This window comes from Tachyglossus aculeatus, chromosome 24, assembly GCF_015852505.1.
Source record: "Tachyglossus aculeatus isolate mTacAcu1 chromosome 24, mTacAcu1.pri, whole genome shotgun sequence".
NCBI classification, from domain to species: Eukaryota; Metazoa; Chordata; class Mammalia; order Monotremata; family Tachyglossidae; genus Tachyglossus; species Tachyglossus aculeatus.
In genome coordinates this window covers 24944439-24972422 of record NC_052089.1, presented here as the reverse complement: position 1 = coordinate 24972422, position 27984 = coordinate 24944439, and the positions used below count along the sequence as shown (strand labels likewise).

Here is a 27984-nt window from a genome sequence, read left to right as displayed (position 1 = left end):
TTTGGATTGCCACGGAGCCACGGTGCTTTTCGATCAGTCCGATTGAACGGGGGCCTAACTGCCGGAGGGGCTGGATGACGGAGTGAGCGTGTGACGCTGAAGGCGGGCGGGCTGGAAAGCCCCTCCTGCTCCCGGCCGGGGAAGGGGGCGGAGGGCAGGCCCGCTTTGGTTTTCGCAGTTTTGGGGGTCGCCCCAGCCAGGACCGGCCCCAGGTAACCAGGGGGGACACGCAGAGGGGGCGAGGGCCGCAGGCCGCAGGCCCCCGGATTGCCTGGCTGGGCCTGGTTGCCCCCCCCCGGATGGGCCTGGGTGGCCCTGGCTGGTCCTTGGTGGCCCCGGCTGGTCCCGGCTGGTCCTGGGTGGCTCTGGCTAGCCTTGGGTGGCCCTGGATGATCCTTGGTGGCCCTGGGTGGTCTTGGCTGGCCCTGGCTGGTCCCGAGTGACCCTGGCTGGCCCTGGCTGGTCCTTGGTGGCCCTGGGTGGCCCCAGCTGGTCCCGGCTGGTCCTGGGTGGCTCTGGCTAGCCTTGGGTGGCTCTGGATGGTCCTTGGTGGTCCTGGGTGGCTGGTCCTGGGTGGCCCTGGCTGGCCCTGGGTGGCCCTAGCTGGTCCTTGGCGGCCCTGGGTGGCCCCAGCTGGTCCCGGCTGGTCCTGGGTGGCTCTGGCTAGCCTTGGGTGGCTCTGGATGGTCCTTGGTGGTCCTGGGTGGCTGGTCCTGGGTGGCCCTGGCTGGCCCTAGCTTGTCCTTCGCGGCCCTGGGTGGCCCCAGCTGGTCCCGGCTGGTGGCCCCAGCTGGTCCCGGCTGGTGGCCCCAGCTGGTCCCGGCTGGTGGCCCCAGCTGGTCCCGGCTGGTGGCCCCAGCTGGTCCCGGCTGGTGGCCCCAGCTGGTCCCGGCTGGTCCTGGGTGGCTCTGGCTAGCCTTGGGTGGCTCTGGATGGTCCTTGGTGGCCCTGGGTGGTCTTGGCTGGCCGTGGCTGGTCCTGGGTGGCCCTGGCTGGTCCTGGGTGGCCCCGGCTGGCCCTGGGTGGCCCTAGCTGGTCCTTGGCGGCCCTGGGTGGCCCCAGCTGGTCCCGGCTGGTCCTGGGTGGCTCTGGCTAACCTTGGGTGGCCCTGGATGGTCCTTGGTGGCCCTGGATGGCCCTTGGTGGCCCTGGGTGGTCCTGGCTGGTCTTGGTTGGCCGTGGCTGGTCCTGGGTGGCCCCGGCTGGCCCTGGGTGGCCCTAGCTGGTCCTTGGCGGCCCTGGGTGGCCCCAGCTGGTCCCGGCTGGTCCTGGGTGGCTCTGGCTAGCCTTGGGTGGCTCTGGATGGTCCTTGGTGGCCCTGGGTGGTCTTGGCTGGTCTTGGCTGGCCGTGGCTGGTCCCGAGTGACCCTTGCTGGCCCTGGGTGGCCCCCGCTGATCCCGGCTGGTCCTGGGTGGCTCTGGCTAGCCTTGGGTGGCCCTGGATGATCCTTGGTGGCCCTGGGTGGCCCTGGGTGGTCTTGGCTGGTCCTGTCTGGCCCCGGCTGGCCCTGGGTGGCCCTAGTTGGTCCTTGACGGCCGTGGGTGGCCCCAGCTGGTCTCGGCTGGTCCTGGGTGGCTCTGGCTAGCCTTGGGTGGCCCTGGATGGTCCTTGGTGGCCCTGGGTGGTCCTGGCTGGTCTTGGCTGGCCCTGGGTGGCCCTGGCTGGTCTTGACTCCCTCCCTATCCCCCCCCCGCCTTACCTCCTACCCCTCCCCACAGCACCTGTATATATGTATATATGTTTGGAGGTATTTATTACTCTATTTATGTATTTGCACATATTTATTCTATTTATTTTATTTTGTTAATATGTTTTGTTGTCTGTCTCCCCCTTCTAGACTGTGAGCCCACTGTTGGGTAGGGACCGTCTCTAGATGTTGCCAACTTGGACTTCCCAAGCGCTCAGTACAGTGCTCTGCGCACGGTAAGCGCTCAATAAATACGAATGAACAAATGAATGACTGGCCCTGGCTGATCTTGGCTGGACCTGAGTGGCCTTGGGTAGCCCTGAGAGGTCCTGGGTGACCCTGGGCGGCCTTGGATGGCTCTGAGAGGTCCTGGGTGACCCTGGGCGGCCTTGGATGGCTCTGAGAGGTCCTGGGTGACCTTGGCTGGCCCCTGGCCCCTTCCTCCCCAGCAGTGTCTTCCCCCCACCCCCCGCGTCTCCCTATGCCTCGGGTTCCCCTCCTGCCCCGGGGTTGGTGTTGGGGGCGAGGGGGGACCAGACAGCAGTGCCAACGTCCCGTGTGGGAAAACCCCAGGCCCCATTTGGCCAACGCAGCCCTGCTGCTGCCCCGGGCAGGGAATGGGGGGCCCCGAAGAAGGCCCCATCCACTAGTAATAGTCATGGAAATCGATAGGCATGGGACGTTGGCCAAGTCACTTCACTCCTCTGGGCCTCAGTTCCCTCATCTGGAAAATGGGGTTCGAGACTGTGAGCCCCACGGGGGACAGGGACTGTGTCCAACCCGATTTCCTGTGTCCACCCCAGCGCTTAGTGCAGTGCCTGGCACAGAGTAAGCGCTTAACAATTATTATTTTGATACTTGTTAATAATAATAATAATGATAGCATTTATTAAGCGCTTACTATGTGCAAAGCACTGTTCTAAGCGCTGGGGAGGTTACAAGGTGATCAGGCTGTCCCACGGGGGGCTCACAGTCTTTATCCCCATTTTACAGTTGAGGGAACTGAGGCCCAGAGAAGTTAAGTGACTTGCCCAAAGTCACACAGCTGACAAGTGGCGGAGCCGGGATTCGAACCCATGACCTCTGACTCCAAAGCCCGGGCTGTTTCCACTGAGCCACGCTGCTTCTCTGTTAAGTGCGTACTGGTGTCATTCATTCAGTCAGTCATTTATTAAGTGCTTACTCTGTGCAGAGCACTGTACTAAGGGCTCGGGAAAGTACAGTGCCACGATAAACAGTGACATTCCCTGCCCACAGTGAGCTCGCAGGGTCGAACGCTGTTCTAAGTGCTGGGGTAGATGTAATAATAGTTATGGTATTTGTTAAGCACTTACTGTGTGACAAACACTGCTCTAAGCACTGGAGATGAGCTCAGCAGTTTAGACATTGGCCCTGTCCCACATGAGGCTCGCGAACGTAATCTGTACTTTTACAGATTTAACTGAGGCCCAGAGAATAATAATAATTGTGGTATTTGTTAAGCACTTATGATGTGCCATGCACTGTACTAAGCGCTGGGGTGGATACAGGCAAAGCGGGTTGGACACAGCCCCTGGTCCACGTGGGGCTCACAGTCTTGAGCCCCATTTTCCAGATGAGGGAACTGGGGCCCAGAGAAGTGAAGTGATTTACCCAAGGTCACACAGCAGACAAGTGGCAGAGCCGGGATTAGAACTCAGGTCCTTCTGACTCCCGGGCCTATGCTTTAGCGCTACCAATCAGTCCTAGCTACTGAGCAACCAGCGTAATAGGGAGAACTCCGTTCGGGACTAAGCACTGGGGTAGAAACAAGATAATCAAAGTAGACCCCATGGACTAAGCTTCTTGTGGGTAGCGAATGAGTCGACCATCGCTGCTGTATTGTACTCTCCCAAGCACTTTCCCTTTTATTCATTCATTTAATTGTATTTATTAAGCATTTACTGCGTGCAGAGCACTGTACTAGGCGCTTGGGAAAGTACAATACAACCAAAACAGTGACAGTCCCCGCCCACAATGAGCTCACAGTCTAGATTGGGGGTGACAGATATCAATAGAAATAACACATCAATACAAATAAATAAAATCACAGATATGTACACAAGTGCCTTGGGGCTCGCAGGGGAGGAAGAGCAAAGGGAGCAAGTTAGGGCGAGGCGGAAGGGGGTGGGAGATGAGGAAAAGTGGGGCTTAGGCTGGGAAGGCCTCTTGGAGGATCAGTCAATCAATCAATCACATTTATTGAGCGCTTACTGTGTGCAGAGCACTGTACTAAGCGCTTGGAAAGTACAAGTTGGCAACATATAGAGACAGTCCCTACCCAACAGTGGGCTCACAGTCTAAAAGGGGAGGATGGTACTTTGCACGCAGTAGGTGCTCAGTAATTATGATTGATTGATGGGGCTGACAATCTTGGAGGGAGAACAGATATTGAAGCCCAGTAAAGAAACTGAGAACCAAATAGATCAATCAATCGTATTTATTGAGCGCTTACTGTGTGCAGAGCACTGGACTAAGCGCTTGGGAAGCCCAAGTGCAATATCAACAGGTCAGACACAGTTTCCATCCCACATAGGACTTACAGTTCATTGAGGGAGAGGTCTAAAGGGGAAGAACAGATATTTAATTCCCACTTCTACAGATGAGAAGTTGTGGCTTGTCCCAAACCACAGGCCTGGCAGAAGAGCAGCGTGGCCTAGTGGAAACCTCGTGGGTTCTAATCTCAGCGCCGCCGCTTTGCTGTGTGACCTCGGGCGGGGTGCTTCACTTCTCTGCGTCTCAGTTCCCTCATCTGGAAAATGGGGCCTGAGCCTGTGACCGCCACGTGGGACGTGGACTGTGTCCAACCTCATTAGCTTGTATGGGTCCCAGGGCTTAGTACAATGCCGGCCACATACGAAGTGCTTAACGAATATCATCGAAACAAAATGAAACAAGTAGCAACTTGGTTTAAGTCTTTTGGCCCCGAAGTCTGTGGCTCTTCCTGTTAGGCAACACTTCTCTGTAAGGGGAAGTCCTAGGTATCTTTCCAGTCGTATGATTCTCTCCTGAGAAGCAGCATGGCTTAATAATAATAATAAATCATGGTGGTTTTTGTTAAGCGCTTACTATGTGCCCTTCCCCACAGCACCTGTATATATGGAAATATGTTTGTACATATTTATTACTCTATTTATTTATTTATTTATTTTACTTGTACATATCTATTCTATTTATTTTATTTTGTTAGTATGTTTGGTTTTGTTCTCTGTCTCCCCCTTCTAGACTGTGAGCCCGCTGTTGGGTAGGGACCGTCTCTAGATGTTGCCAACTTGGACTTCCCAAGCGCTTAGTACAGTGCTCTGCACACGGTAAGCGCTCACTAAATACGATTGATGATGATGATGTGCCAAGCACTGTTCTAAGCACTGGGGTAAATACAAGGGAAGCAGGTTGTCCCACGTGGGGCTCACAGTCTTAACGCCCATTTTCCAGATGAGGGAACTGAGGCTCCGAGAAGTGAAGTGACTTGCCCAAAGTCACGCAGCTGACAAGGGGCAGAGGCGGGATTAGAACCCACGATCTCTGGCTCCCAAGCCCGGGCTCTTTCCGCTGAGCCACGCTGCTCATGAGAATAGAGCACAGGCCTGGGAGTGAGAAGGGCCTGGTTTCTAATTCTGGCTCTGCCGCTTGTCACTTCTCTCTGCCTCAGTTCCCTCATCTGGAAAATGGGGATTAAGACCATGAGCCCTGTGTGGGACAAGAACTCAACCAATTACCATGTATCTACCCCGGCGCTTAGTACAGTGCCCGGCACATAGACTGTGAGCCCACTGTTGGGTAGGGACCGTCTCTCTATGTTGCCAACTTGTACTTCCCATGCGCTTAGTACAGTGCTCTGCACACAGTAAGCGCTCAATAAATATGATGGATTGATTGATTGATTGATTGATTGATAGAAGCGCCTAACGAATACCACAGTGACAATCACAATCGATTTCTGGGTTTCGGACTTCTCCAGCATCCTCTTCGGTCAATCAGCAGTGTCGATTGAGCATCAACTGTGTGTGCGGTGCCCTGCAGCGTGGCTCAGTGGAAAGAGCCCGGGCTTTGGCGTCAGAGGTCATGGGTTCAAATCCCGGCTCTGCCAATTGTCAGCTGTGTGACTTTGGGCAAGTCACTTCACTTCTCTGGGCCTCAGTTATCTGTAAAATGGGGATTAAAGACTGTGAGGCCCCCGTGGGACAACCTGATCACCTTGTAACCTCCCCAGCGCTTAGAACGGTGCTTTGCACATAGTAAGCGCTTAATAAATGCCAACATTATTATTATTATTATTACTTGGGAGAGCACGGCAGAGTTAGAAGGCGTGATTCCCTTCTTTCCAGGATCTACAGGCCAGTTTTTGTCGACCAGAGGAAGAGATTCCCACCACGGGCACTCTCCGTGGTCGCTCTGTAGCAGACGCAGCTGTGCCCCCGGCCAAGTTTTTAGCACGTTGGAAGGTTTCGCTTTCACCCTGGGGTCTTTCGCTTGCCAAATTTAGCCAACAGCCGAGGCCGATGGGGGAGTCCCTAGCTCCGGCCTCCTTCTCCCACCAGGAAGCTTTCCCCCAGGTGCTTCCCTCCATCCCAGGCCTCTCTCCTGCCCCTCTGCCTTCTTCTCCTCCTTCATTTTCCTTACAGCCCCCACCCCCATCTCACAGGAGCAGGGATTGAGGATGAAATCCCAGTACTCAGTACAGCGCCTCGACTGTGAGCCCGTTGTCGAGTAGGGACCGTCTCTATATGTTGCCAACTTGTACTTCCCAAGCGCTTAGTACAGTGCTCTGCACACAGTAAGCGCTCAATAAATACGATTGAATGAATGAATGAATGAAATACCTGCCCATGTAACGCCCAGACCGTGAGGCCAAATGTGGGAAAGGGACTGGATCTGATCTGCTTATATATCAATCAATCAATCATATTTATTGAGCGCTTACTGTGTGCAGAGCACTATACTAAGCGCTTGGGAAGTACAAGTTGGCAACATATAGAGACAGTCCCTACCCAACAGTGGGTTCAGAGTCTAAAAGGGGGGAGATAGAGAACAAAACCGAACATACTAACAAAATAAAATAAATAGAATAGATATGTACAAGTAAAATAAATAAGTAGAGGAATAAATCTGTACAAACACATATACATATATACAGGTGCTGTGGGGAAGGGAAGGAGGTAAGATGGGGGGATGGAGAGGGGGATGAGGGGGAGAGGAAGGAAGGGGCTCAGTCTGGGAAGGCCTCCTGGAGGAGGTGAGCTCTCAGTAGGGCCTTGATAGATATCTTATATCTATCACATTGTTTGGCACATTGTAGGCGCTAAACAAATACCGCAGTCACCATCGTAAGACTGTAAGCCTGTTGTGGGCAGGGAATGTGTCTGTTTATTTTTGTGTTGTACTCTCCCAAGCGTCTAGCACAGTGTTCTGAACACAGTACGCACTCAGTAAATACGGCTGAATGAACGACTATGCAGTTGAATCCAAACATCAGGGCTGAGGATGGGATGAAGTTTTTCGTATTTATTTCAATCGTATTTATTGAGCGCTTACTGTGTGCAGAGCACTGTACTAAGCGCTTGGGACCTTGGGAGGTATATATATATGTATATGTATATATGTTTGTACATATTTATTACTCTATTTATTTTATTTGTGCATATCTATTCTATTTATTTTATTTTGTTAGTATGTTTGGTTTTGTTCTCTGTCTCCCCCTTTTAGACTGTGAGCCCACTGTTGGGTAGGGACTGTCTCTATATGTTGCCAATTTGTACTTCCCAAGCGCTTAGTCCAGTGCTCTGCACATAGTAAGCGCTCAATAAATACGATTGATGATGATGATGATGATGATGATGATGAAGTTACGTAAATGCTCAGCGTGACCTTTGGGTTGCCTTGGCATCTTCCGCAGGTCGAAACACCTCTGCGGAATCGTGATTTGGTGACGTTACTTCCATCTCCCGTCAGCTCAGATGAGGTAACGGAGAAGGGTCGAAATTCCCCAGAGGGATGGTTTTGAGGCGGCGAAGCTCGTCGTCTGAGGGGACCGCTGATATTTTAACCTGGGGTAAGTGGCTCGTTTTCCTGTTAAAACTGCCTGGGATTTTCATACTATTCCTCCTCTAAGTGCCACGGGGCATTCTCGTGCCCCAGCACCCGCTCGGGCGAAATCCAATGGACGACCAAGCGCGATGGGAAAGGGACTCTGGATTCTTCCGTAGAATAAGGAGACCAACCCCATTTCTTGCTGCTGTGGACTTTTATTCCTCACCTCAACCCTTGCCCACAGAGCCCTCACAGGGCCAGCTGCTGTTTCAGTGAGGAAGTGATCAATCAATCAATCAGTCGTATTTATTGAGCGCTTACTGTGTGCAGAGCACTGTACTAAGCGCTTGGGAAGTACAAGTTGGCAACATACAGAGACAGTCATCATCATCAATCGTATTTATTGAGCGCTTACTATGTACAGAGCACTGTACTAAGCGCTTGGGAAGTATAAATTGGCAACACATAGAGACAGTCCCTACCCAACAGTGGGCTCACAGTCTAAAAGGGGGAGACAGAGAACAAAACCAAACATACTAATAAAATAAAATAGAATAGATATGTACCCAACAGTGGGCTTACAGTCTGAGAGGGGGAGAAGAGTGATGGGTTTTTGGTTTTTTTATGGTACTTGCTAAGCGCTTCCTATGTAAGCAGCATGGCTCAGTGGAAAGAGCCCGGGCTCGGGAGTCAGAGGTCGTGGGTTCTAATCGCGGCCCTGCCACTTGTCAGCCGTGTGACTCGGAGCAAGTCACGTCACTTCTCTGTGACTCAGTTCCCACATCTGTAAAATGGGGATTAAGACTGTGAGCCCCACGGGGGACAAACTGATTACCTTGTATCTCCCCCTCTCCACCCCCACCGCCTTACCTCCTTCCCTTCCCCACAGCACCCGTATAGATGTATATATGTTTGTACGTATTTATTACTCTATTTATTTTACTTGTACTTATCTATTCTATTTATTTTATTTTGTTAATGTCAGTCAATCGTATTTATTGAGCGCTTACTGTGTGCAGAGCACTGTACTAAGCGCTTAATATGTTTTGTTAATATGTTTTGTTCTCTGTCTCCCCCTTCTAGACTGTGAGCCCACTGTTGGGTAGGGACCGTCTCTATATATTGCCAATTTGGACTTCCCAAGTGCTTAGTACAGTGCCCCGCACACAGTAAGCGCTCAATAAATACGATTGATTGATTGATTTGAACAGTGCTTGGCGCATAATAAGTGCTTAACAAATGCCATCATTATTATTATTACTATTACCAGGCACTCTACTAAGGTCTGGGGTAGAAACAAGTAAATCAGGATGGACACAGTCGCTGTCCCACAAAGGGCTCACATTCTTAATCCCCGTTTGACAGATGAGGTAACTGAGGCACAGAGAAGTGACTTGCCTAAGGTCACACAACAGCGCTTAGAACAGTGCTTTGCACATAGTAAGCACTTAACAAATGCCATCAAAACACAACAGACACGTGGAAGAGCCGGGATTTAGAACCCAGGTCCTTCTGAATCCCAGGCCTGTGCTTGATCCACTAAGCCACGCCGCTTCCAACCCACTGGCGAATGACTCAAAAGTTGACCGAAAGGGAGGGGACGTGGCACTGTGGGAACCGGCCTGGGAGTGAGACCTGGGTTCTAGCCCCAGCACCTCCCCTGGCCTGCTGGGTGACCCTGAGGAAGTCACTCAACCCCTCTGTGCTTCTGCTCTTCCTATCTCCTAGAGCGGGGGACGGGGACTGTACCCGATCCGATCGTCCTGTTGTCCACCACATTTCTTAGTGTAGTGTTTGCTAATGGGGCGTGATATGCTCATGGGGCTTCCCACTTCAGTCCATACTTCACGCTGCTGCCCGGATCATCTTTGTGCAGAAACGGTCTGGGCATGTTACTCCCCTCCTCAAAAATCCCCAGTGGCTGCCTGTCAACCTACGCATCAAGCAAAAACTCCTCACTCTCGGCTTCAAGGCTGTCCATCATCTTGCCCCCTCCTACCTCACCTCCCCCTCTCCTTCTCCAGCCCAGCCCGCACCCTCCACTCCTCTGCCGCCGCTAACCTCCTCACTGTACCTCGTTCTCGCCTGTCCCGCCATCGACCCCCGGCCCACATCCTCCTCCCGGCCCGGAATGCCCTCCCTCCGCAAATCCGCCAAGCTCGCTCTCTTCCTCCCTTCAAAGCCCTCCTGAGAGCTCACCTCCTCCAGGAGGCCTTCCCAGACTGAGCCCCCTTTTTCCTCTCCTCCTCCCTATCCCCCCGCCCTACCTCCTTCCCCTCCCCACAGCACCTGTATATATGTTTGTACAGATTTATCACTCTATTTTACTTGTACATATTGACTATTCTATTTATTCTGTTAATGATGTGCATTTAGCTTTAATTCTATTTGTTCTGACGACACCTGTCCACATGTTTTGTTTTGTTGTCTGTCTCCCCCTTCTAGACTGTGAGCCTGCTGTTGGGTAGGGGCCGTCTCCGTATGTCGCCAACTTGTACTTCCCAAGCGCTTAGTCCAGCGCTCTGCACACAGTAAGCGCTCAATAAATACGATTGAATGAATGAATATGCGCTTAGTAAATATTATTACAACAACAATAATAACCTCAAAAGGCGAGGAGGAGAAGGGGAGGGTGTTGGCTCCCACAGATGTGTTTGAATAATGCTTGAGCAGTATCCTTGCAAAAGCTCCAAGTTGAAAAGAAAATGATCTTGTGATTCCCCATGAGGTTGCAGTTTTAAACAAGGGTCATGTTTGTGGTAAAACTGTGTTTGGTAAATCAGGGTGAACGCCTGACGCTCACCCCAGCGGGAGCCCAGGCTATCTCAAACATACTTCTGCCTAAACTTCCTGGCTTTGTGGCCCCAAAAGAAGTCGACTTCCTGCATCAGAAGGTTGGTAATTTTCCACCCCACGGCTGAAAAGGACAGAAATTCAGCTCCTCCTCATGAGTTAAGTGATCTAAAATGAGAAGTAGGCAAATCAAATGTCAGTTTCCACACTGGGGAGAGTGCAAAGAGCACAGGAATGTGCTCTTAGACTGTGAGCCCACTGTTGGGTAGGGACTGTCTCTCTATGTTGCCAACTTGTACTTCCCAAGCGCTCAGTATAGTGCTGTGCACACAGTAAGCGCTCAATAAATACGATTGATTGATTGATTGATTGAATGGAGTCAGGATGCCCAGGTCCTCGTCCCGGCTCCCCCACTCGCTTCGGTATGACCTTGGGCAAGTTACTTATCTTCTCTGTGCTTTGGTTTCCTCGCCTGAAAAATGGGGATAAAATACGAGTTCTCTCTCCCTCTTAGACTGAGCACTGTGTCGGGCGGCAGCTGTGTCTGCTGTAGGGCTTAGCACAGTGCCTGGCAAAGAGTGAGCGCTTCTCAAGCAAAAACTCCTCACTATTGGCGTCAAAGCTCTCCGGCACCTTACCCCCTCCTACTTCACCTCCCTTCTCTCCTCCTACATCCCAGCCCGCACACTCCGCTTGCTCCTCTGGTGCCGCTAACCTCACTGGGCCTCGTTCTTGCCTGTCAATCGATCAATCAATCATATTTATTGAGCGCTTACTGTGTGCAGAGCACTGTACTAAGCGCTTGGGAAGTACAAGTTGGCAACATATAGAGACGGTCCCTACCCAGCAGTGGGCTCACAGTCTAAAAGGGGGAGACAGAGAACAAAACCAAACGTACTAACAAAATAAAATAAATAGAATAGATATGTACAAGTAAAATAAATAAAAATAGAGTAATAAATATGTACAAACGTATATACGTATATGCACGTGCTGTGGGGAAGGGAAGGAGGTAAGATGGGGGGATGGAAAGGGGGACGAGGGGGAGAGGAAGGAAGGGGCTCAGTCTGGAAAGGCCTGTCCCACTGTTGAACCCCGGCCCGCATCCCACCTCTGGCCCTCCCTCCTCAAATCCGCCAAACTAGCACACTTCCCCCTTTCGAAGCCCTACTGAAAGCTCACCTCCTCCAGGAGGCCTTCCCAGACTAAGCTCCACTTTTCCTCTACTCCCCCTCCCTTCCCCATCACCGCAATTTGCCCCCTTTACCCCTCTCCCCGCCCCACAACTCTTGTGTATATATGTACATATTTATAATTATAATTCTATTGATTTTTATCTTTATTAATGATGTATGTATATCTATACTTCTCTTTATAATAATAATAATGATGGCATTTATTAAGCGCTTACTATGTGCAAAGCACTGTTCTAAGCGCTGGGGAGGTTACAAGGCAACCAGGTTGTCCCACAGGGGGCTCACAGTCTTCATCCCCAGTTTACAGATGAGGGAACTGAGGCACAGAGAAGTTAAGTGACTTGCCCAAAGTCACACAGCTGCCACTTGGCGGAGCCGGGATTTGAACCCATGACCTCTGGACTGTCTCTATATGTTGCCAACTTGTACTTCCCAAGCGCTTAGTACAGTGCTGTGCACACAGTAAGCGCTCAATAAATACGTTTGATTGATTGATTGATTTCCATTGAGCCATGCTACTGATGCCTGTTTACTTGTTTTGTTATCTGTCTCCTCCCTCCTAGACTGTGAGCCTGTTGTAGGCAGGGATTTTCTCTCTTTACTTTCCAAGCGTTTAGTACAGTGCTCTGCACACAGTAAGCGCTCAATAAATACATTTGATTGATTGATTGATTTCCATTGAGCCATGCTACTGATGCCTGTTTACTTGTTTTGTTATCTGTCTCCTCCCTCCGAGACTGTGAGCCCGTTGTGGGCAGGGATTTTCTCTCTTTACTTTCCAAGCGCTTAGTACAGTGCTCTGCACACAGTAAGCGCTCAGTAAATGCGACCGAATGAATGAATGAATATCCACTGAGGAATGAATGGTGCCAAATTGAGGGTTTGTGTTGCAGTCTCCCCGACTGAGTCATTTCCACCGAGCTGAGTCTAGAGAAAACACTTGCGGCTTTTTCTCATACTTGCATTTGTTCCCTTTCCAGTGTACTTCAGTCTGGTGATTGGTGGTTCATCCAGCCCGACCGGTAAGAGATTTTCAAGTGTTTTTTGAGTTGTTTGTGCAGGGCTTTTACACCTCCCCGCCAAAGTTCCCATCTACATCTGCTCAAACTAACGGCCCCGAAACTCTTGAGAGGTAAAGCACCGGAGAAACTGGAGGGATTCTGGCCCGACCCCCTCAAGCCGTGCCCCCCAAAATGCCCCGTTTTGCTCGAACTGGCCCGGGAGTAGTCACTGTAGAAATAGGAATAGGAGTAGCAGTAGCAACGGTCTGATTTTTTTATGCCTGCCTCTCCTGCTAGAATGGAAGATTCTTCACTCACTCATTCATTCATTCATTCATTCATTCATTCATTCAATTGTATTTATCATCATCATCAATCGTATTTATTGAGCGCTTACTGTGTGCAGAGCACTGTACTAAGTGCATGGAAAGTACAATTCAGCAATAGAGACGATCCCTGCCCATACCCAAGTGTGCTTCCCAAATGCTTATTACAGTGTCAGAGGCACTCAGTAAATCAATCAATCAACGGCATTTATTGAGCGCTTACTATGTACATACCTGTACAAGCACATATGTACTTATGTACATATCTTTAAAGTATTTATCATCAATTACTTGTTCATGTTAATGTCTTTCTCCCCCTGTAGACTGTAAGCTCATTTTGGGCAGGGAAAGTGTCTGCTTCTTCTCTTGTACTGTAATAATAATAATTGCGGTACTTGTTAAGCACTTACTATGTGCCCAGCACTGTTCTAAGCACTGGGGTATATACAGGGTAATCAGGTTGTCCCACATGGGGCTCACAGTCTTAATCCCCATTTTACAGATGTGGGAACTGAGGCCCAAAGAAGTGAAGTTTCTTGTCCAAGGTCACACAGCAGACAGTGTACTCTCCCAAGTACTTAAGAAGAGTGCTCTGCACATAGTAAGCGCTCAATAAATGTCATCGATTGATTGATTGATGTGCAAAGAACTGTACTAAGGCCATATTATTGTCCCCAGAGGTTAGGCTAATTCACACCCAAGCTCAAGGCAGTGGATTCATCTTTCCAGTCTTTGCCTGTCCACACAACATGTGTTGCTCTTTCTCCTGCAGAAACCCCAGCATCCTGTTCGCCCTTCACATTAAAGATGAAATCTCAGAACTTCCATCACAACCTGACGTGGGGATTAAACGACTGTCCTGTTACGCCCACTCGATTCACGGTGCAATATACAGCCATCAGGTTCGTTCGCTCTCCGGGGCCTTTCCGTGGCTGAATTCTTTCTCTTTCGGTCTCACCGGGGATCAAAGTCACCGTCAACCCGTGGCACCTTGTGAACCCTTGAAATGGAGCCGTCCGGGAGCTCAGGAGCCAAAGTTCCAATTTCTGGAAGCGATCGGCCCCCTTTCCGCATGTGAACGAGACTTGGTTCTTTCCCCCAGTTCATTGGTTCAGGAGAAAATAAAAAATCTTCACGGCCACCAGGCTGGCGCTCAGCCTGTGGGTTCGGCTCGTGCTGTGGCTTGTGAAAACAAAAAATGGGTGGGCTGGGACTTATTTGGAAGGTGCCGAAGGACCCGGATCCTTCTGATTTCCAGGCCCGTGCTCTATCCACTAGGCCATGCTGCTTCCCCTAGTTTGGGGAGGTTTCCAGGTGGAGATGGTGGTGAAGGAGAGGAAGGGTGGGAGAGGAGAAGGAGGGCAGAGACTTGTGCAAGAAACAGATCCGCTTGGTCAGAGCGGAGAGCATTTAGCCAGACGGGGCGGGCGGGGAGGACGAGGATGTCGAAGAGAAGTGGTTGCAAGAAGACCTGCCATCTGAGGACCCGGATGAGGCAACCCTGCCTGGTTGCCCGAGGAGGCGGGGGCTACTGGAAGCGGCTGGCCCGGGGACAGGTGGCGGCGGGAGCCCTCGGAGCCCCCGAGCCCCCTGGGTGATTCCGGAGTCAGTGATTCTTGGCAGGCCACAGTTGAGAGCTTCGTTTCCCATCCTGTCTCCCATCACAGTCAAGGCGACAATTTCACCGAGGTCTCCGAGTGCACCCGCACCCCGAGGTTCTACTGCGACGTGACCAACAGATTCGTAGATGTCGGGGAGACCTACATCACCCTAGTGCAGGGCTTCGCCGGGGACCGGGTCTTCACTGAAAATCTGGAGTTCATGCCGATAAAGGACAGTGAGTGTGTTTGGCTTGGGGTGGGCCCGGGTCATTCGTTCGTTCTTCCGATCGTATTTATCGAACGGCTCGTATGCAGAGCACTGTGCGAGTGCTTGGGAGAATACGGTGTAACAATAAATAGACACATTCCCTGCCCGCAGTGAGCTTACGGTCTAGCGGGGACGGCTCGTCTCATCAGGGTTCTCCAGATAACCCAAGAGACGGCCGCAGGGAGATCGTGGGCTTGAACCTTGGAAGTGATGTTTAATTCCAGAACTCAAACCCTCGGTGCAGAATGGTTACGGGGGTTAATTGAACAGTGACAGTGTGCTAACCCCGCTGGGGTAAGCTCTGCGGTGGATGCGAGATTTAACTGGTCGGAAATGGTCCCTGCCCCACACGGGGCTCACCGACTCTAAGGGAGGGAGAGCAGGACTCTTTTCCCCATTTTCCAGGTGAGGAAACTGAGCTGCCCAAGGTCACACAGGAGGCCAACGGCGGAGCTGGTCTTTAGAACCAGAGTCTCCTGACTCTTCATCTTTGGTTTTTGGTTTGGTTTTGTTTTTTGAGGGGGTGCTTACGGTATTTAAGTGCTTACTATGTGCCAGGCACAGTTTAAAGTGCTGCGGAATCAGGTTGGACACAGTCCGTGTCCCACCTGAGGCTCGCAGGCTTAATCCTCGTTTTACAGATCATCATCATCATCATCAGTCGTATTTATTGAGCGCTTACTGTGTGCAGAGCACTGGACTAAGCGCTTGGGAAGTACAAATTGGCAACATATAGAGACAGTCCCTACCCAACAGTGGGCTCACAGTCTAAAAGGGGGAGATGCGGTATCATACAGATGAGGTATCCGGCTGAGAGAACTGAAGTGACTTGCCCGAGGTCACCCAGCACACGCGTAGTGGAGCCAGGATTAGAACCCAGGTCCTTCTGACCCCCAGGCCCTTGTTCTGTTCACTAGGCCACACTGCTTCTGCTGAGACATGTGACCTAAGTCTCACTAGCCCCAGGCCTGTATCTCTTAGAAACCAAAAAAAAAATAATATTGAGGCACATAATGAAGGAAACACAGCTGGAAAGAGGAGGAGGTGGGAGAGGTGAGAACATTAGAAAAGGAGTCAGACCTGGATTTTTTTTTATCTTATTAGTTAAGGACTTAGTGTGTGTCAAGCACTGTTCTAAGCACTGAGGTAGATGCAAGTTAATCAGGCTGGATAAGGTCTCTATAGGAAGCAGCGTGGCTCGGTGGAAAGAGCCCGGGCTTTGGAGTCAGAGGTCAGGGGTTCAAATCCCGGCTCTGCCAACTGTCAGCTGTGTGACTTTGGGCAAGTCACTTCACTTCCCTGTGCCTCAGTTACCTCATCTGTAAAATGGGGTTGAAGACTGTGAGCCCCCCGTGGGACAACCTGATCACCTTGTAACCTCCCCAGGGCTTAGAACAGTGCTTGGCACAGAGTAAGCGCTTAATAAATGCCATCATTATTATTATTATTATGAGACTCACAGTCAAGTAGGAGGGAGGATCAGTATTGAATCCCCGACTTTGTGGGGGAAGTGAATCAATCAATCAATCGTCTTTATTGAGCGCTTACTGTGTCCAGAGCACTGTACTAAGCGCTTGGGAAGTACAAGTTGGCAACATATAGAGACGGTCCCTACCCAACGGTGGGCTCACAGTCTAAGTGAAGTGACTTGCCTAAAGTCACACAGCAGAGCTGGGATTAGAACTTGGCTAATAGCGCTTTATTCGCCGGGCTCCGCTCTCCTGCTGATTTTGCTGTGGGTCTCAGGTCAGACCGCTGACCCTCTCTGTGCCTTGGGAGCCCCGCCAGAGGGAGAAGAGTGCTAGAGAGAGACACCGTCTGTGAAATGCTGACTGTTATTTCCTGGGTGTGACCGAGCCGGGTCCCCGGTGCCCCGACTTGTGCTAATCGGGAATCTTGGATGTTTCTGTCCGTAGCAACTCTGGGCCCGCCTGAGGTTCACATCGCTGCTCTGGAGGATCAGATTGAAGTCACAGTGCACTTGCCAGAGGGCCTCCTAGATGACCCCAAAACCCCCTCCAACCCGTGGCCTTTTCATGAGTTCAACGGGCTCACCGGCACCATTAAAGTGGCATCGATGAACCGTCCCGAAGAGGTGTGTGGACCGGTGGCATTTCTTTCACGGCAGCTGGGAGCCTGCAAGGGGGAAGGCTTGTCGGGGGTGGAAAACAGCCCTCAGCTGCAGTTTCAAATTCACTCATTCATTCATTCAATCGTATTTATTGAGCGCTTACTGTGACTAAGCGCTTGGGAAGTACAAGTTGGCAACGTATAGAGACGGTCCCTACCCAACAGTGGGCTCACAGTCTAGAAGATATTCAAATATTTCACGTCCCAGTGAAACCCCCCTTTGTCACCGTCATCATCCATCAACTGGATTTCCTGAGCACCTTCTGCGTGCAGAGCACTGTACTAAGCGCTTAGGAGAGTCGAGACGGAGCACCCGCATGGGGCGTGGGGGTGGGAGTGGGGGCGGGAGCCAGGAAGGCGCCCCTTTGCCCTCTCTGCGGAGTTCGGGTAGACCCGTTGATCATCATCACCATCATCGTCAATCGTATTTATTGAGCGCTTACTATGTGCAGAGCACTGTACTAAGCGCTTGGGAAGTACAAATTGGCAACATATAGAGACAGTCCCTACCCAACATTGGGCTCACAGTCTAAAAGGGGGAGACAGAGAACAAAACCAAACATACTAACAAAGTAAAATAAATAGAATAGATATGTACAAGTAAAATAAATGAATAAATAAATAGAGTAATAAATATGTACAAACATATATACATATATACAGGTGCTGGGGGGAAGGGAAGGAGGTAAGATGAGGGGGGGATGGAGGGGGGATGAGGGGGAGAGGAAGGAAGGGGCTCAGTCTGGGGGAGTGGTGGGGGCGGGAGGGATCGAGGTGGGATGTTGTGCTTGGGAAGGAAGGAAGAAGGAGCCTCTGAAGGCCTAAGGCATCAGCTGATGGGGTGGGAATTCCTAAGCCAATCAGGAAACTCTCAGAATGAGGCTAAACCTGAGTCAATCAATCAATCAGTCATATTTATTGAACGCTTACTTTGTGCAGAGTGCTATATTAAGTGCTTAGTAGGGTACAGTATAATTAATAATAATGATGGTATTTGTTAAGCGCTTACTGTGTGTCAGGCACCGTACCAAGCCCCCAGCAAATCAGGTTGGACACAGTTCCTGTCCCCCATGGGGCTCATCATCATCATCAATCGTATTTATTGAGCGCTTACTGTGTGCAGAGCACTGTACTAAGCGCTTGGGAAGCACAAATTGGCAACATATAGAGACAGTCCCTACCCAACAGTGGGCTCACAATCTAAAAGGGGGAGACAAAACCAAACATACTAACAAAATAAAATAAATAGAAATAGATGTGTACAAGTAAAATAAATAAATAAATAAATAGAGTAATAAATATGTACAAACATATCATCATCATCATCATCAATCGTATTTATTGAGCGCTTACTATGTGCAGAGCACTGTACTAAGCGCTTGGGAAGTACAGATTGGCAACATATAGAGACAGTCCCTACCCAACAGTGGGCTCACAGTCTAAAAGGGGGAGACAGAGAACAAAACCAAACATACTAACAAAATAAAATAAATAGAATAGATATGTACAAATAAAATAAATAGAGTAATAAATATGTACATACATATATACAGGTGCTGTGGGGAAGGGAAGGAGGTAGGATGGGGGATGGAGAGGGGGACGAGGGGGAGAGGGCTCATCGTCTCAATCCCCATTTTACAGATGAGGGAACTGAGGCCTAGGAAAGACTTGCCCAAGGTCACACTGCGGACAAGTGGCAGAGCCAGGATTAGAACCCATGACCTTCTGACTCCTGGCATAACAGAGTTGGTAGACACGTCCCCTGCCCACAGTGAGCTCGCCCACTGCTTCATCTCCGCAAGCCCAAGCTCATATTGGTAAAATGTGGTCCGCAACCATGGAGACCAGCCCTGCTTCCATGGAGTCGAAAACCAGACTGGACGCTCCAGGCCACGACCAGTTCAGCTCAGATTATTTTCCCTTTTTTAAGTTTCCGCCGCCCTTCGCGTGACGCATGGGTCGGAGGAATTAATAAAAACGTTGGCCCTAGCTCACTGTGCGGCGTGGATGTGGTCTTGTTTTACCTGCTTCGAAGAGATCATTCTGATTTCCATTTCAGTCTCGCTTGATTAAAATCAAGGACATCCACGGAGGCTTCAGCTCTGTCGTAGAAGGTTTGTTTCTGAACACCAATTACTGCATAACCGCTGAGATACATAGCCCCTTGAATACAAATTCCCAGCCGTCGGACTTAAAGTGCACCGTCCTCGCCTCCAGCGTGAAGTCAGGTAGGTGATGCAGTGTATTTGGGGGAAGCAACCGGATTTTACGGGTGATCAATGTTTGCTTGTACTTAGAGGAAACCACTCTGCATTTTCAAGGATCCTTCTGCATTTTGGCATAGCTCCGAGTCTCTCTTCCTCCTCCTTCTCCTTGAAATTCTAGACTCCTAGACTGTGAGCCCGCTGTTGGGTAGGAACCATCTCTATATGTTGCCAACTTGTACTTCCCAAGCGCTTAGTACAGTGCTCTGCACACTGTAAGCGCTCAATAAATACGATTGAATGAATGAATGAATGAAACGTCCCTTAATTAGCCCACCTTTCTTCAACACCCTAGCCCATCCACTTCTCAACGCTTTCTCCTCAATCCCGGATCATCTCTAGACTGTAAACTCATTATGGGCACGGAACATGTCTGCTAATTCTGTTGTACTGTACCCTCCCAAGCGCTTAGTACAGTGCTGTGCGTATAGTAAGCGCTCACTAACAGATTAACCCATCACTGTGGATGGGTGTCTGAGATTATATGTACTTAAGCTGCATTGGGACCAATGACTAGTGAAGTCTTTGAAAATTGCATGTTATTATTAGTCGGTCTGTTGTATTTATTGCTCAATAAATACGACTGAATGAATGAATATGTATATATGCTTGTACATATTTATTACTCTATTTATTTTACTTGTACATATTTATTCTATTTATTTTATTTGGTTTATATGTTTATTTTGTTGTCTGTCTCCCCCCTCTAGACTGTGAGCCCGCTGTTGGGTAGGGACCGTCTCTATATGTTGCCAAAACTTGTACTTCCCAAGTGCTTAGTACAGTGCTCTGCACACAGTAAGTGCTCAATAAATACGATTGAATGAATGAATGAATGAATGAAATTTCCTTTAATTAGCCCACCTTTCTTCAACACCCTAGCCCATCCACTTCTCAACGCTTTCTCCTCAATCCCGGATCATCCCTAGACTGTAAACTCGTTATGGGCACGGAACATGTCTTCTAATTCTGTTGTACTGTACCCTCCCAAGCGCTTAGTACAGTGCTGTGCGTGTAGTAAGCGCTCACTAACAGATTTACCCATCACTGTGTACATTGACTGTGGATGGGTGTCTGAGATTATATGTACTTACTCAAGCTGCATTGGGACCAGTGACTAGTGAAACTTCGAAAATTGCATGTTGTTATTAGTCGGTCTGTTGTATTTATTGCTCAATAAATACGACTGAATGAATGAATATGTATATATGCTTGTACATATTTATTACTCTATTTTACTTGTACATATTTATTCTATTTATTTTATTTGGTTTATATGTTTATTTTGTTGTCTGTCTCCCCCCTCTAGACTGTGAGCCCGCTGTTGGGTAGGGACCGTCTCTAGATGTTGCCAAAACTTGTACTTCCCAAGCGCTTAGTACAGTGCTCTGGACACAGTAAGCGCTCAATAAATACGATTGAATGAATGAATGAATTTATTGAGTGCTTTTTGTGTGCAGAGCACTGTACTAAGCACTAGGGCGAGTGCAGTATAACAGTAAAACGGGCACATTCCCTTCCCACAATGAACTTACTGTCTAGAGGGGGAGACGAACATTAATATAAACAAATAAATTACCAATATGTACATAAGTGCTGCGGGGCTGGGAGAGAGGATGAATAAAGGGAGCAAGACAGGGTGATGCAGAAGGGAATGGAAGAAAAGGAAAAGAGGGTTTAGTCAGGGAAGACTTCTTAAAGATGTGCTGTCAATAAGGCGTTGAATAATAATAATAATAATGGCATTTGTTAAGCACTTACTATGTGCCAAGCACTGTTTTAAACCCTGGGATAGATACAAGGTAATCAATCAATCAATTGTATTTATTGAGCGCTTACTGTGTGCACAGCACTGTACTGAGCGCTTGGGAAGTACAAGTTGGCAACATATAGAGACAGTCATCATCATCATCATCATCAATCGTATTTATTGAGCGCTTACTATGTGCAGAGCACTGTACTAAGCGTTTGGGAAGTACAAATTGGCAACATATAGAGACAGTCCCTACCCAACAGTGGGCTCACAGTCTAAAAGGGGGAGACAGAGGACAAAACCAAACATACTAACAAAATAAAATAAATAGAATAGATCTGTACAAGTAAAATAAATAAATAAATAGAGTAATAAATATGTACAAAGATATATACATATGTACAGGTGCTGTGGGGAAGGGAAGGAGGTAAGATGGGGGGATGGAGAGGGGGACAAGGGATGAAGCAGGGGAGGGTAATTGTCAGATATGAAGAGGGAGGGCATTCAATCAATCAATCAATCATATTTATTGAGCGCTTACTATGTGCAGAGCACTGTACTAAGCGCTTGGGAAGTACAAATTGGCAACATATAGAGACAGTCCCTACCCAACATTGGGCTCACAGTCTAAAAGGGGCAGGTTACGGGCGATGTCTGCAGCCATAGAGGTGAGATCGAGGGACAGTGAGAAGAAACGGTCCTCTCCCTTAAGTTCAGTGCTATAATCAGATTCATATGGGTTTGACTACAGTAATAACAATAATAATAATAATAATAATAATAATGAAAGAAGAACAGACCTATCCCAAAAGTTCAGTGTTATAATCTGAGAAGGAGATTAGCTCAGAGAAGCAGCATGGCTCAGTGGAAAAGAGCCCGGGCTTTGGAGTCAGAGGTCATGGGTTCAAATCCCGGCTCTGCCAATTGTCAGCTGGGTGACTTTGGGCCAGTCACTTCACTTCTCTGGGCCTCAGTTACCTCATCTGTAAAACAGGGATGAAGACTGTGAGCCCGATGTGGGACAACCTAATCACCTTGTAACCTCCCCAGCGCTTAGAACAGTGCTTTGCACATAGTAAGCACTTAATAAATGCCATCATTATTATTATTATTATCTGGTTCACACAGGTTTGACTACAGGTCGTTGTTCCTGTTTAGTAGCTGCACTTTCTGTCTGTCAGTCAATCAGTGGAATTTGTTGAGTGCTCACTGTGCAGGAAGCATTCATTCAATCGTATATATTGAGCGCTTACTGTGTGCAGAGCACTGTACTAAGCGCTTAAGCTCTTGAGAGAGTACAAGAGTACAATTAAAATGGAGTTGTTCTTCCTGCCCAAAGGAAAGGAATTAGGGTTTTGTCAAGCCCTGGGAAGTTACGGTTTTTACCTCAGAAATAAGAGGTTGAATGAGCGTATTGTGTGAAAATATACTTTTAGGACCTGGGAGTTGTTTTTTTTTTCAGGGAAATAGATGTGGTGGGTTTTGTGGACCCACAAAACCTTCTGTTTTTCTTTCAAGGAATCGAGGAATTTCCTCTGAAGCATTACATATATAGCCATATATATACATATACAGCCATACTCCAAATAAATGCATCACCAACTTTCGCTGCCCAACCAAGTTGCTTAATTTGAAATACATTTGGTGTTTTGTTTGCAGAGCCCATAAAGTCACAAGTGGTCGGAGGGACATTTGTGTTTGTTTTTCTGTTGATCTTCGGCCTCCTCTCTCTGATGGCCCTGAAAATCGGAGGCTGCATTTGCTTAAGGAGAAAGCGTCTCCCCAAAGTTTTGGTATGTCCTGATTTGCCTTTCTTTTTTACCTTGTGTCTAGATGAATATTTTTATGTGTTTGTGCATTTGTTATGCAAGAAGCACAGATACTTTGTGTTAATGGGGAGCTGTACAGAAGCAGTGCGGCCTAATGGATAGAGCACGGGCCCGGGAGTCTAGGACTGACCTGGGACCTCGGTTCTAATCCCGGCTCTGCCACTTGTCTGCTGTGTGACCTCAGGCAAGTCACTTCACTTCTCTGGGCCTCAGTTCCCTCCTCTGTCATTCATTCATTCATTCAGTCGTATTTATTGAGCGCTTACTGTGTGCAGAGCACTGTACTAAGCGCTTCGGAAGTACAAGTTTTGGCAACATCTAGAGACGGTCCCTACCCAACAGCGGGTTCACACTCTCGAGGGAGGAGACAGACGACAAAACAAACATATAAACCAAATAAAATAAATAGAATAAATATGCGCAAGTAAAATAAATAGAGTAATAAATATGTACAAGCATATATACATATTCATTCATTCAATCGTATTTATTGAGCGCTTGCTGTGTGCAGAGCACTGTACTAAGCGCTTGGGAAGTACAAGCTTTGGCAACATCTAGAGACGGTCCCTACCCAACAGCGGGTTCACAGTCTAGAAGGAGGAGACAGACAACAACACAAACATATAAACCAAATAAAATAAATAGAATAAATATGTAATATGGGGATGAAGACTGTGAGCCCCTTGTGGTACAGGCACCGTGTCCAACCTGATTAGCCCGTGTCTCCCAAAGCCGCGTGGCTCAGTGGAAAGAGCCTGGTCTTGGGAGTCAGAGGTCGTGGGTTCTAATCCCGGCTCCGCCACTTGTCAGCTGTGTGACTTTGGGCTAGTCACTTCACTTCTCTGAGCCTCGGTTACCTCATCTGTAAAATGGGGGTTAAGGCTGTGAGCCCCACGTGGGACAACCTGATCACCTTGTATTCTCCCCAGCGCTTAGAACAGTGCTTTGCACATAGTAAGCGCTTAACAAATGCCATTATTATTACCCCAGCGCTTAGAACAGTGCTTGACACATAGTAAGTGCTTGACAGATACCATAATTGTTATTATATCAACTGCAAAGAGGCAGGAAAGAGTCTCATTTTTTCAGGCGGGTTAGCTGAGAAACAGAAAGGGCCGATGAGCTGCCCAAAGTCACACAGCAGAGCCATTGGTAGAGTCGGGCCCGGATCCCTCCCATCTCTTCAGGATTTATTGGCCACCTACTTTGTGCAGACTCATTAGGGGCAGGGAACGTGTCTGCTTATTCTCTGTACTGTACTCTCCCAAGCGCCTAGAACAGTGCTCTGCACATAGTAAGCGCTCAATAAATACCATCGATTGATGGACTGATTGCAGACCACTAGGCCCTTGGGAAAATATCGTAGACCAAAAAGGCATGGCATCATAAGTGTTTAACAAATACCATAATTGTCATTATTAGTAATAATAATGATGGTATTTGTTAAGTGCTTACTATGTGCCAAGCACTGTTGTAAGCGCCGGGGTAGATACAAGGTAATCAGGTTGTCCCACGTGGGACTCACAGTCTTAATTCCCGTTTTACAGATGGGGTAACTGAGGCACAGAGAAGTTAAGCGACTTGCCCAAAGTCAAACACCTCTCTTCCTCCCTTCAAGGCCCTACTGAGAGCTCACCTCCTCCAGGAGGCCTTCCCACACTGAGCCCCTTCCTTCCTCTCCCCCTCGTCCCCCTCTCCATCCCCCCCATCTTACCTCCTTCCCTTCCCCACAGCACCTGTATATATGGATATATGTTTGTACATATTTATTACTCTATTTATTTATTTATTTATTTTACTTGTACATATCTATTCTATTTATTTTATTTTGTTAGTATGTTTGATTTTGTTCTCTGTCTCCCCTTTTTAGACTGTGAGCCCACTGTTGAGTAGGGACTGTCTCTATGTGTTGCCAACTTGTACTTCCCAAGCGCTTAGTACAGTGCTCTGCACACAGTAAGCGCTCAATAAATACGATTGATGATGATGAAGTGGCGGAGCCGGGATTAGAACCCACGCCCTCTGACTCCCAAGCCCGGGCTCTTTCCATCAAGCCATGCTGCTTTTCTATTATTCCTGCCCTCAAAATGTTTACCGTCTAACGGAGGAGCTAACGATGTAGTCCTTCCTAGCTTGAAGCCGGCATTCCTTTGCAGCAAGGGGGCCAGAACATAGTCGGATATGGAAACCGGATCCAACATCCTCACTGGCATCCATTGCAGGTTTTCTAGAGGCAAGGAAGCAAGGGATTTAAAAGTAATTCCGTGTGGAACAGTGCACTCGATCAATTCATCGATCAATCAGCGCTATTTATTTATTTATACATTCATTCATTCAGTCGTATTTATTGAGCGCTTACTGTGTGCAGAGCACTGTACCGAGTGCTTGGGAAATACAAGTTGGCAACATATAGAGACGGTCCCTACCCAACAGCGGGCTCATAGTTTGTGGTATCTGTCAGGTGCTTACTATGTACCAGGCACTGTACTGAACACTAGGGTAGATACAAACTAATCAGGTTGGACACAGTCCATGTCCTATCTGGGGCTCAGTGTCTTAATCCCCATTTTACAGATGAGGTAACTGAGGCAAAGAAAATACTAATGGCATTTATTAAGCGCTTACTATGTGCCCAGCACTGTTCTAAGCACGGAGGGGGATACAGGGTGATCTGGTTGGCCCAAATGGGGCTCACAGTCTTAATCCCCATTTTCCAGATGAGGGAACTGAGGCACAGAGAAGTGACTTGCCCGAAGTCACACAGCTGACGATTGGCGGAGCCAGGATTTGAACCCGTGACCTCTGACTCCAAAGCCTGTGCTCTTTCCACTTAGCCGTGCTGCTTCTCTAAAGAAAAGAGAAAGAGGAGCGAAGTGACCTGCCCAAGATCACACACGGCAGATGAGCGACGGAGTCAGGATTAGAATCCAGGTCCCTCTGACTCCCAGGATTGTGCTGTATCCACTAGGCCCCTAGAGCGCCCGGTCCGGACTGAGCTGGAGCCTCTGCTTCCCGCCGACATAGGGGTGAGGCAGATAGCAAAGAAACCAAATGAGGCACAGTTTTGATCCTCAAGGGGCTCCCGCTTTGATGGGGAGAGAGAACTGGCATTTAATCCCCATTTTACAGATGAGGAACCTGAGGCCCAGAGAAGCTGAGTGACTTTCCCGAGGTCACACAGCAGGAAGTGGCGGAGCCGAGAGGAGAACCCGGATCTCCTGACTTCCCGGATCCGGGCTACTTACGCGAGGCCGGCCCGCGTGCCTAATGGATAAAAAAAAAGATACGTCCGCGTACGACTCTCTGCTTCTGTGTTGTAGGACATCTTGACCCTCCCGTTCCGTGTGTTCCAAGACCCGCTCCCCGAGAAAACGTTTCCGGTGGAAATCATCTGCCGGCCTGGGCGGAGGAGGCCCCCGAAGCGGATGCCGAGCGGCAGCGATCCGAGTGACGACGACAGTGAAGACGAGGAGAGCGAGAGCGGCGGTTACATGGGCCACGTCCTCTCGTGCATCGCCACCGTGACCGGGCAGCCCTCCGAGCACGAGGAAGACTCGGAACCCGGAGGGGCCTCCGAGCCGGAGGGGGACCCCGAACCCGAAGAGCCGGGCGGCTGGGGGGCCGGGTCCCTCCACCCCGGCTTGCCCGCCGGGGTGGCCTCGCCCGAGGGCACGGACAGCCGGGTTTGGGATCCGGTTCCCGAGGAGGACTGCTTCCCCGGTGACCGCCTGGGGAACAGAGGGCACTTCAACATCGATTTGAGCTCGGTGTTCGTGAAGATCGCCAGGGAGGAGGCGGTCGGGGGGAACCAGAGCTCGTCGCCCGCTCCGGATTGCCCGGTTCAGACCGAGCTGGAACCTCTCCTTCCCGCCGACTTGGGCGTGAAGTCGTCGCCCGCCCCCGCCAGCCCCAGGTGGGACCTCTCGTCCGAAGGAGTGTCCTCCGAGGACGGCGGCTCCTCGGAGGAAGACCTGGGCGACGGATACATAACACGATGACTCTCGGGCAGATGGGCAAATCCTCGGCGCTGAGCGATCCCGGTCTGCCCTGGGGAGAAGGCGCGAGGGAGGCAAGCGCTGGGGCTACATTTCAGAACAGCCGTCCGGGGGTGGGAGGAGAAGGACATCGTGCCGTCGGTAGAAAACGCACTTCGCAGCTCCGTTTCTATTCCTGACAAGTCTCCCCTGCCCGCCGGAGTATTTTCCTAGTCTGGCTCATTCCCTCCCCGGAACCAGCCCTGCCCATGCCCCCAAAGCCATGGGAGAGTGGACACCTCTGACGGGGCCCACGGTCTCGGGTCAAGGAATCCAACCCGGGACGAGACCTGAAGCAGTTGGCGGCGGAACCGAAGAGGAATTCAGTCTGACTTCCAAGTAGGACGCGTTTAAGGGAAAGGGCTTCCAGGCGGGTGGAGTGGAGGCACCAGTGGTGGCCCGAAACAAAATCCAGGCCGAACTCCGCGTGAGCTGAGGAGATGGGAGAGAATTAAGTCACCTCTTCTCTGAGTCCACTCCCTTCACCCCTGGACTCCAGTTATATTCTGAAGACGGTTCTCAGATGACTCTCCAAGTCAGTAGGCTTGGAGGCGCTGAGGAGATCGGATAGGAAGACCGCTTACCTAGCTCTGAAGGCCCAGGGATGGTTTAATAATAATTGTGGTATTTGTTAAGCACTTACTAGGCTGTGAGCCCACTGTTGGGTAGGGACCGTCTCTATATGTTGCCAACTTGTACTTCCCAAGCGCTTAGTACAGTGCTCTGCACACAGCGCTCAATTAAATACGAATGATTGATTGATTGAGCCCACTGTTGGGTAGGGACCGTCTCTATATGTTGCCAACTTGTACTTCCCAAGCGCTTAGTACAGAGCTCTGCACACAGTAAGCGCTCAATAAATACGATTGATTGATTGAATTCATTCATTCATTCATTCATTGTCGTATTTATTGAGCGCTTACTGAATACAACCACCTTGGACACAGTCCCTGTCCCACATGGGGCTCACAGTCTCAATCTCCATTTTATAAATGAAGGAACTGAGGCACGGGGAAGTCAAGTGATTTGCCCAAGGCCAGACAGCACACATGA

The 27984-nt window shown here is 49.6% G+C and overlaps 1 protein-coding gene across 3 annotated transcripts; it reads left to right on the top strand.

Annotated features, from left to right (window-relative positions):
- The first annotated feature begins 141 nt into the window (after positions 1–141).
- On the top strand, positions 142–27596 carry IFNAR2 (interferon alpha and beta receptor subunit 2). 3 transcript variants are annotated; one of them, XM_038766224.1, is made up of 9 exons: positions 142–212; positions 7603–7758; positions 12706–12747; positions 13825–13954; positions 14720–14889; positions 16838–17016; positions 19111–19279; positions 22728–22861; positions 26218–27596. In XM_038766224.1, exons 2-9 carry the CDS (start codon positions 7701–7703, stop codon positions 26893–26895), a joined length of 1560 nt encoding a protein of 519 aa, XP_038622152.1. In that variant the 5' UTR covers positions 142–212; positions 7603–7700; the 3' UTR covers positions 26896–27596. The 3 variants fall into 3 exon arrangements, with proteins under 3 accessions (XP_038622152.1, XP_038622153.1, XP_038622154.1); XM_038766225.1 differs by lacking the exon at positions 12706–12747; XM_038766226.1 differs by lacking the exons at positions 142–212; positions 7603–7758 and adding an exon at positions 10236–10267.
- Positions 27597–27984: the final 388 nt, after the last annotated feature.

Coding starts and splice junctions, on each gene's coding strand:
- IFNAR2 (XM_038766224.1), top strand. CDS start 7,701: ATGGTTTTGAGGCGGCGAAGCTCGTCGTCTGAGGGGACCGCTGATATT. Junction 17,017..19,110: donor CGATGAACCGTCCCGAAGAG/GTGTGTGGACCG, acceptor TTTCCATTTCAG/TCTCGCTTGATTAAAATCAA. Junction 22,862..26,217: donor AGCGTCTCCCCAAAGTTTTG/GTATGTCCTGAT, acceptor TCTGTGTTGTAG/GACATCTTGACCCTCCCGTT.